We start from the raw sequence: 10,037 nt of genomic DNA, 5'->3' as shown, positions 1-10,037 counted from the left end.
GCAACAGAGCAAGACCCTGTCTCTACCAAAAAAAAAAATACAAAATGCCGGATGTGGTGGCACGCACCTGTGATCCCAGCTACTCAGGTGGGAGGATTGCTTGAGTCCGCAGGTGAAGGTTGCAGTGAGCCGAGATTGTGCCACTGCACTCCAGCCTGGGTGACAGAGACCTTGTCTCAAAGGGGAAAAAAAAAAAGCCCACTGGTTTTAGAAACAGGGAGGTCAGTGGAGTAGGGAACAGCTCTGCCGTGGGCCCCGAAGACCTTGGACATCTTCACATAGCTGTGTAGCAAGGTCCATCACTGTGTGAGCTAAGTTTGGCAGAATGTTTGCACGCTCCTCCTGAAACTAAGGGAGACAAGCAACCTTGTAAGAAACGACAGTGACACCAGCGCCCCTGGTTGGCTGCATCTGGGATGCTCCCCTTGCCTCTCCTTGGGGTACAGCTGTGGACACACCACTGCCTGGCTGCAGTGTGGAACTGGCGCCTCAACAGCACCATGGCCACCATCTGTGCTTCCTGTCATCTGGCCCCTATGGTTTGCTGTCATATTCTGTATCTAGGGACACAGGTTGCTGATCATGCTGTAGCTGTTTGAGTAAGAAATAAACAATCTAGGCTGGGCACAGTGGCACACGCCTGTAATCCCAGCACTTTGGGAGGTGGGTGGATCCCTTGAGGTCAGGAGTTTGCCACCAGCCTAACAGGGTGAAACCCCGTCTCTACTAAATACAAAAAAATCAGCCGGACGTGGTCATGCATGCCTGTAATCCAAGCTACTTGGGAGGCTGAGACAGGAGAATCGCTTGTACTTGGGAGGTGGAGGTTGCAGTAAGCCAAGATCTCACCATTGCACTGCAGCCTGGACAACAAGAGTGAAACGTGAAACTCTGCCAAAAAAAAAAAAAAGAAAAAAAGAAAAGAATCGATATCCTTCGTGCTCATTGCTGACCAAATCCACGTAAATATGGCAAACCAGCCTAGCATCTATGGCAGTGACGCTGGTAACCTTGTCAGCTGCTGGATTGCTGCTTAGGGACTGCTTGCATGCTCTGCAGTTGGTAGCCCTGTAAATTGGAAATATCCGTTAGGAAAGCCTGCAGCCACCAGTCACAGAGTGATTACACACCCCCTGTAGGAGATTTGAAAAAGAAAAAGAGGAAATCAAATATTCTGCAATCTTACAATTAAAATGATGTATTTATTTTCAGCTTTTTATATACGTTTTTCAAGCACTTCCCAAGTATTTATAGAGTGCCTACTATGTTCCAGGCTGGTGGCTGAGCAGTGAACAAACCAACCTAGGTCCCTATGAGAGGTGACAATGTGCTAGCAGCCCTCACTCTCAGCGCCTCCTCGGCCTCCACATCCACTCTGGCGGCGCTTGAGGAGCCCTTCAGCCCGCGACGGCACCGTGGGAGCCCCTCTCTGGGCTGGCTGAGGCCGCAGCCGCCTCCCTCTGCTTGCGGCGAGATGTGGAGGGAGAGGCGCGGGCGGGAACCGGGGCTGCGCAGTGGCGCTCGCGGGCCAGTGCGAGTTCCGGCGGGCGCGGGCGCAGGCTCGGCGGGCCCCGCACACGGAGCGGCCGGCCGGTGCCGCCGGCCCACGGCAGTGAGGGGTTTAGCACCCGGGCCAGCAGCTGCAGAGGGTGCACCGGGTCCCCCAGCAGTGCTGGCCCGCCAGCGCTGTGCTCGAATTCTCGCCGAGCCTCAGCCGCCTCCCACCGGGGGCAGGGCTCGGGACCTGTAGCTCGCCATGTCCGAGCCCCCCCTCCGCGGTGGACTCCCGCGCGGCCCGAGCCTCCCCGACGGGCGCCGCCCCCTGCTCCGTAGCGCCCGGTCCCATCCACCGCCCAAGGGCTGAGGAGTGCAGGTGCGGCTGGGGACTGGCGGGCAGCTCCGCCTGCAGCCCGCATGCGGGATCCACTGGGTGAGGCCACCTGGGCTCCTGAGTCTGGTGGGCACTTGGAGAACCTTTTTGTCTAGCTAAGGGATTGTAAATCCACCAATCAGCACTCTGTGTCTAACTCAGGGTTTGTAAACACACCAATTGGTACTCTGTATCTAGCTAATTCTGTATCTAACTAACCTAGTGGGGACTTGGAGAACTTTTCTGTCTAGCCCTCTGTGTCTAGTTCAGGGATTGTAAACGCACTAATCAGCACTCTGTCAAACGGACCAATCAGCTCTCTGTAAAAGAGCACTCAGCTCTCTAAAATGGACCAATCAGCAGGATGTGGGTGGGGCCAGATAAGGGAATAAAAGCAGGCTGCCTGCACCAGCTGTGGCAACTTGCTCGGGTCCACTTACACACTGTGGGAGCTTTATTCTTTTGATTTTTGCAGTAAATCTTGCTGCTGCTCACTCTGGGCCCACATTGGCTTTATGAGCTGTAACACTCACCGCGAAGGTCTGCGGCTTCACTCCTGAAGCCAGCGAGACCATGAACCCACCGGGAAGAAGGAATAAACTCCAGGCACACTGTCTTTTAAGAACCGTAACACTCACTGTGAGGGTCTGTGGCTTCATTATTGAACTCGGGGAGACCAAGAACCCACCAATTCTGGACACACCTATATCTGGAAACCTTCTTAAGTTTGTGAACTTCAACACCCATATATACAATCGAGATCATAATGCTAAATACAATTTTGTATTCTATTTTTCACATTCTATTGAATAAGCATTACCCTTTGCCAATAATTTTTTTTCAAATACCACACACAGTGGCTGCATAATGTTCAATTGAAGTGTACAGAGGACAATAGATTTATCTGTTTCTGTGCTGCAGAAAGCATAATTATCTTCCATTTCCCTTTCTATGAATAAGTAGGTATTTTCCAAATTCTCCCCATTATTTAAAAAAAACCACACAAACACCACTCTGGGATGGGCACCCTTGTCTTTGTAATTTTTGTTATTTCCATAGGCTAGATCCTAGATTAATTGAAGTGTTTAAGGCTCTTTATGTACAGGTTAATTCATTTTCAACATTGTACTAACCACGCTCCCACAAGCAGAGCAGTGTGTAATTCTTCACAATCTCCCAGCACTGATATTAATAATGTATGGCATCTTCTTAATCATGTGAGACTTTGCATGGTTCTTTAGACTTCTAGACATTCTCCATCCTCGTTGATTGCTTCAAGTTCAGATATAAAATTTGTGCCTTGATTCTAACAGAGTGTACAGGGCCTACACTATATTCTGGGTGACAAGATAGTCCTTGGCTTTCCTTTCCTTCCTCTAAGCTGGCCTCCTCATCTTTTTTTTTTTTTTTTTAGACGGAGTCTCGCTCTGTCGCCCAGGCTGGAGTGCAGTGGCCAGATCTCAGCTCACTGCAAGCTCCGCCTCCCGGGTTCACGCCATTCTCCGGCCTCAGCCTCCCGAGTAGCTGGGACTACAGGCGCCCGCCACCTCGCCCGGCTAGTTTTTTGTATTTCTTAGTAGAGACGGGGTTTCACCGTGTTAGCCAGGATGGTCTCGATCTCCTGACCTCGTGATCCGCCCGTCTCGGCCTCCCAAAGTGCTGGGATTACAGGCTTGAGCCACCGCGCCCGGCCTGGCCTCCTCATCTTTATCAAGTGGTATTTTTTAAACCATGCTTTATTGTGTAGGGGCCAAGGGGAAAGTTCCTCTTTGCCCTCTGAAGGTTCACTGAAAACCAACTCATAAAAGGCAGATTTTTGGAGAAAAGGCAAATACATGGATTTATTATTTATTTATTTTTGAGATGGTGTCACCTAGGCTAGAATGCAACGGCGCCATCTCGGCTCACTGCAACCTCCGCCTCCTGGGTTGAAGCGATTCTCCTGCCTCAGCCTCCCGAGTAGCCGGGACCACAGACGCCACCACCCCCGGCCTTTACCGCCAGTTTTCACACCAAAAGGCGGGAGAACGTGAGTCATGTTTTTAGGTTTTATGACTGGCTTGGGGGTTCTGGTCTCTGTGACCCGCCTTGGGGAAAAGGGGTTCACCCTATGAGGAGCCTCGCGGGAGAACAGAACTGAGACTGGAGGGCTGGGAAGGTCGGAGGGAAACTGCCTCCCAGGCCTTCATTTTGGGGCGTTGTGTTCTGAGTCCCAATAATTGTGACATCTTCATAAGCGACTCTCTGGTGGTTATGGTGAATCGGGACACATGATGTGTGGTGACCCACGGAGGAACCGGGAGCTCAGCGGGGTTAGGGTTCGGGAGGGGGTTTAGGGTTGGCGCGAGGCGGGCGCGGCCCGGACGAGCAGCGTCACAGCCCCAGACCCTCCGCTCAGCTGCCGCGGGCTCTCGCCCGCCGACCATAGACGGCGCGGGCCTCCCGTCATCCCAGAGCGGCCCGGGAAGAATCCGGGCGGGACCGCGGCTGGTTTCCGGTTCCCGGCGCTCTCCGAGGCGCACTGAGGCCCAGCAGGGGGCGGGGAAGTCTGCGTGTGCGCAGCTCGGCCCGGCCCGCCCTCGTCCTCCCGGGCCCGCCCTCGTCCTCCGGGGCCCGCCCCCTCCCCGGCTCAGGACCGGGTGCTGTGGGCGGGTCCACTCCGGGTTCGGTGCGGCTGCGCAGCTCCTCGGCGCTTTCTCGGTGGCTGCCCCGGGCCAAGCGAACAGGTGGGGCAGTGTTGGACCAGGAAGGAACGCCAAGCGGGCGGGGAGGCGGCGGCCAGTCCAGGAGGGGCCTGTTCTGGGTGCCGCGAGAGCCACTGACGGGCTGCAGAGGCCGGGAGGAGGCGACCGCGGCGCGGCCCTAGGAGGCCGGGCTGAGGACCACAGCTGGCTTCCGGCCTCTCCCCGGAGCCTGGGGCCTTCGGCAGCACCCCCGTGGCCTCCCTCTCACGTCCTCAACCCTGGTGAGGCGGCACCCTCACGTGGCTCTTTGCCCCAGGTTGGCCCAGGCAGGTAGAACAGCCCTGCACCCCATTTCCAGGGCCTTCAGCAGGTCTGGACACGGGAACTGCCAGCTTTTCACCCCTTAGCCGGGAGTCCCTGGATCCCCCCCGGGCTCTGGCTCCGGCCGTTCTGGGATTTCAGGAGTCTCTGAGCAGTAGGGCACATCGGCCTATGCTGCATAGTGACCTGCTTCCCACGACCCAGGAGGCCACACCAACAGTCAGCTTCTGCCTCCTGGCCATCCTTCCACACCCCTGGTTGAATGGGGCTGAGCCCGAGTTCTCCCCACTGAAGGTAAGTTGGGGGAGACTTCAGGCCAGGGCAGTCTCCTGTCTTCTCTTGGAAACCACAGCAGCCCATGCGCACAGAATGTCAGCCACAGTCCAGCTTCCAGGGCACCAGGTGAGTTAACCCTCCTTCCTGCCCACCTTTTCATCTTCATCCCCTTCCCAGTCAGAAGCTGCTGTTCTCTGGAGCCGTGAGCCCGGCAACTGGTAAGGCCAGCCAGGGGCTCATAGCAACCGTGAGGAAAGGGTTCTGAGATGTAGACTCCCCCTCCCACAGGGAGAGGGGCTCTGGCTCAGCTGGGTCCCCGTGTGGCTGAAGTTGGCTGGTCCTCAGCGCTCTGAGCTGCCCCATCAGGGACCTGCTGATACACAGTTCATACTGACCACTGCAGGGCTCTGGGTAGTGGGGCTCCACCAGGTCAGAGTCCTTTTAGTGCAGGCTGCTGCCCAGTGGGCATGGCCCGGGCAGCGGCGATGTGTTGTTGCAGGAGATGCCGCTGACGTTCCAGGATGTGGCCGTGTACTTCTCTCAGGCGGAGGGGCAGCAGCTGGGCCCCCAGCAGCGGGCGCTCTACAGAGACGTGATGCTGGAGAACTATGGGAACGTGGCCTCTCTGGGTGAGGCGCTCTGCACTTGGCCCGGTTCGCACTGGGGACCTCTAAGGAGCTTGGGAGGCTGCTTTGGCTCTTTGGATCCCAAAGAAGAGGGTCCTGCCCCTTGTCCCAAGTATCAGTCTGATCTCTACAGAAGGAACATTTCCCATGGGAAAAGCCTGCCTTGCTCCTCAGTTCTAGGGACTTCGCTCCCTGTTGCCAGTGGCCCCACTGGTGTCCCTCCACTGGCAGGAGAGCTAATGAGTGGATTCTCCTTCAGTACTTAGTCTCAGCCCACGGGCTCCCGTGACCAACATACATGCAGGCGTACACATGTGCACACAGGGCACATCTCTCCCCACCTGGCCTGGAAGACCCAGTGGGCAGTGTCCTGCCCCAGCTCCCCAGGCCATGCCAACTCACCAGTGTCCTCATCCTCAACAGGATTCCCTGTCCCTAAACCGGAGTTGATCTCCCAGCTGGAGCAGGGGAAGGAACTTTGGGTCCTGAATCTTCTGGGAGCTGAGGAACCAGAGATCTTGAAAAGCTGCCAGAAAGGTGAGAATTGATGGGATGCTAATCCTGGGAACAGCCTCCCAATCCTGCCTTAAGAGGCTCCAAGTGTGGGACAGCTGGGGCATGGTGTTCATGTTAATGGCCTCCTCCAGGGGCAGTCTCACAGATACAGCCCCCTCGACGAATGTGAGCATGTGCACATGCTTTAGAAGTTTTATCTTGCTGGTCTGTTTCTTTGCTTTAAAAAATACATATATTTTTTCTGATCATATTTTTGTTTTGGTGATTACCTTGATAACAACTTCGTTCTCTTCTTTATATAATATACTTACTTACTTTTGACAATAGATATTGGTTCCCTACCATGTCCTTTTGATTCTTCACCCCATTCTCTCCTTCATTTGCCAATTTTAGTCAGTAGTAGTTTGTTTTTTTTTTTTTTTTTTTTTGGAGACAGAGTCTCACTCTGTTACCAGGCTGGAGTGCAGTGGCACGATCTCAGCTCACTGCAAGCTCCGCCTCGCTGGTTCAAGGGATTCTCCTGCCTCAGCTTCCCGAGTAGCTGGGACTACAGGCACCCGCAACTACGCCCAGCTAATTTTTGTATTTTTAGTAGAGATGGGGTTTCACCATGTTGGCCAGGATGGTCTGGATCTCTTGACCTCGTGATCCGCCTGCCTTGGCCTCCCAAAGTGTTGGGATTACAGGCATGAGCCACCATACCCAACCAGTCAGTAGTAGTCTTTTTTTTGTTTTTGAGAAAGAGTCTTACCCTTAATTACCCAAGCTGGAGTGCTGTGGTACGATCTTGGCTCACTGCAACCTCCACCTACCAGGCTCAGGCAATCCTCCCACCTCAGCTTTCCAAGTAGCTAGGACTACAGGCACATGTCACCATACCTGGCTAGTTTTTTTTTTTTTTAATTTTTGTAGAGACAGGGTTTCACCATGTTGCCCAAGCTAGTCTTAAACTCCTGAGATCAAATGATCCATGTCGACCTCCAAGAGTGCTGAGATTACAGGCGTGAGCCACTGCACCTGACCAGTAGTAGTCTTTTTTTAATGTTTACCTTTGTTCTATTGAGTATACATCTACTACTTGATATGTCAGCTCTAAGTATTATCTTTGACTCACAGTTACTGAGACAGTCAACAAGCTTGTTCTACTTTTCTCCCTTTTCCTCCTCATTCCTTTCCCAGTTTTTGTTGGTTATATTGTTTCTATAATGTATATATTGTAGAAACAATTCAGAACATATAACACTTTACCACTCATATCCGCAGCTTTGTTACTGTCTTTTATCTGCAGTTAAGTATGTTATTAATAATTGTTTACCTCTGGTCCTTTTACCAAAAATTTCCCCGTCTCTTGGTTGGCTGGAGCTTGTCTCTAGTTTGTTCAGAAAGGCTCGTGAAAAATACACCCCATATTTGTGCACATTCAAAATTGGTTGAATAAAGCCTTTGGTTTCTACATGTAAGAGCTAAGTCTATTGTAAAGTTATATCGTTTTCTCAAAGTGCAGCTTTAGGTGCATCTCACAAAATTTTAATATGTTGCATTTTCATTAACATTATAGTTCAGAACATCTAGTTTTTCTTGTGATTTCTTCTTTGACCCAATGATTATTTGGACACGCATTAATTTCCAAATAGTTGGTGTTTTCCTAGTTATCTTATTGTTATTGTCATTTAATTCCATTGTGGTCAGAGAACATACTCTGTATTATTTCATTCCTTTCATATTTGTTGCTTCCTGTTTTATGACCCCAAATGTGGTTTCTCCTGATACAAATACCATGTGCACTGAAAAAGAACGTGTATTCTGACATTTTGGGGTTAGATAAATATCAGTTAAGTCAAGATGGTTGATGGTATTGTTTGTGTCTTCCGTATCCTTGCTGATTTTTTTGTTTGTTTGTTTAGTTATTCTTTCAGTTGCTGAGAGGGGGGTGTTAAAATACAGAAGTATGATTGTGGAATTGTCTTTTCTTCCCTTTAATTTTTGTAGTGTTGGCTTCATGTATCTTGAAGCTGTATTATAAGGCTCATTTGCACTTATGACTATCATTATGAGAGATAAGAGAATTCCTGTTTGTCTCTGGTAATACATTTTGTTTTGAAATATATTTTATCTAATATTAATGTAGCAACTCCTTCCTTCTTATACTTACTGTTAGCATAGTATATCTTTTTTTTTTTTTTTTTTTTTTTTTTTTTTTTTTTTGAGACGGAGTCTCGCTGTGTCGCCCAGGCTGGAGTGCAGTGGCCGGATCTCAGCTCATTGCAAGCTCCGCCTCCCGGGTTTTTACGCCATTCTCCTGCCTCAGCCTCCCGAGTAGCTGGGACTACAGGCGCCCGCCACCTCGCCCGGCTAGTTTTTTGTATTTTTTAGTAGAGACGGGGTTTCACCGTGTTAGCCAGGATGGTCTCGAACTCCTGACCTCGTGATCCGCCCGTCTCGGCCTCCCAAAGTGCTGGGATTACAGGCTTGAGCCACCGCGCCCGGCCCCCTTAGCATAGTATATCTTTTTTCATCCTTTTAATTTCAACCTGTGTCTTTACACTTAGAGTGAATCTCTTGCAGATGTCATACAATTGGGTCTTGTTTCTTCATCCTAACAATCTTTTGTCTTTTAATTGTAGTGTGTAGTCTGTTAATGTTTAATGTAATTTTTGATACGGTTCAGGAATGCACTTGTGCATATTTTTTATTTACACTTACCTCTTCTGTTTTTTAAATTCCTTTTTCCTGCCTTTATTTGGGTTATTTGAATACTTTTTAGAACTCCATTTAAATTTTATTATTTGCTTTTTACGTAATATTTTTGCATTATTTTTTACAGTGATTTTCCTAAGGTTTACAGTATACATAAGTTTCCACAGTTTACTTACAGTTCATTTATGTACTACTTCACATAAATCCAGAAATCTTGTAACCACCCTTCCCATCCTTTTCGTTATAGTTGTTATGCGTAGTACATCTACATACATTTTAAACTCAGAAAGACAACGTTACAATTTCGGTTTTAAACAGTTATATAGTTTTTTTTTTGAGACGGAGTCTCGCTGTGCCGCCCAGGCTGGAGTGCAGTGGCCGGATCTCAGCTCACTGCAAGCTCCGCCTCCCGGGTTCACGCCATTCTCCTGCCTCAGCCTCCCGAGTAGCTGGGACTACAGGCGCCCGCCACCTCGCCCGGCTAGTTTTTTGTATTTTTTAGTAGAGACGGGGTTTCACCATGTTAGCCAGGATGGTCTCGATCTCCTGACCTCGTGATCCGCCCGTCTCGGCCTCCCAAAGTGCTGGGATTACAGGCTTGAGCCACCGCGCCCGGCCTAGTTATATAGTTTATAAAAAATTAAAAGGAAAAAGGCCAAAAAAATAGTATTTTAGCTGTTCTGGCATGTAAGGAGCTTAGAATTCATCACTGTGTCCTAACAAGTAAAAAGCTGAACAAACTGAAAAATCAACAAATCTTAGCTCTATCAGAGAGGTGTGAGGTCAGAGGACAAGTCACTGCTCTCAAAATTGGAGAGGTATGGCCGGGCGCAGTGGCTCACACCTGTAATCCCGGCACTTTGGGAGGCTGAGGCAGGTGGATCAATTGAGGACATGAGTTCAAGACCAACCTGGCCAACATGGTGAAACCCCATCTCTATTAAAAACACAAAATTAGCTGGGCGTGGTGGTGGGTGCCTGTAATCCCAGCTGCTCGGGAGGCCGAGGCAGGAGAATTGCTGAAACTCAGGAGATGAAGGTTGCAGT

General features: G+C 50.4%; 1 protein-coding gene across 5 annotated transcripts in view; it reads left to right on the top strand.

Moving 5' to 3' along the window:
- The first annotated feature begins 4,144 nt into the window (after positions 1–4,144).
- Positions 4,145–10,037, top strand: part of LOC101006668 (zinc finger protein 251) — a 37,411-nt gene continuing 31,518 nt past the window's right edge. For 4 of the 5 annotated variants that reach the window (XM_021942764.2, XM_021942766.2, XM_021942768.2 and 1 more), the window contains exons 1-3: positions 4,145–5,277; positions 5,651–5,780; positions 6,201–6,314. In XM_021942764.2, the coding sequence (XP_021798456.1) occupies positions 5,047–5,277; positions 5,651–5,780; positions 6,201–6,314 (475 nt within the window). In that variant the 5' untranslated portion in view covers positions 4,145–5,046. Of the gene's footprint in view, positions 5,278–5,650; positions 5,781–6,200; positions 6,315–7,205; positions 8,135–10,037 lie in introns of those variants that run through there. The other variant, XM_021942767.2, reaches the window with a different exon arrangement.

This window comes from Papio anubis, chromosome 8 (genome assembly GCF_008728515.1).
Source record: "Papio anubis isolate 15944 chromosome 8, Panubis1.0, whole genome shotgun sequence".
Classification (NCBI taxonomy): Eukaryota; Metazoa; Chordata; class Mammalia; order Primates; family Cercopithecidae; genus Papio; species Papio anubis.
This window is presented reverse-complemented; position numbering and strand designations above follow the sequence as displayed.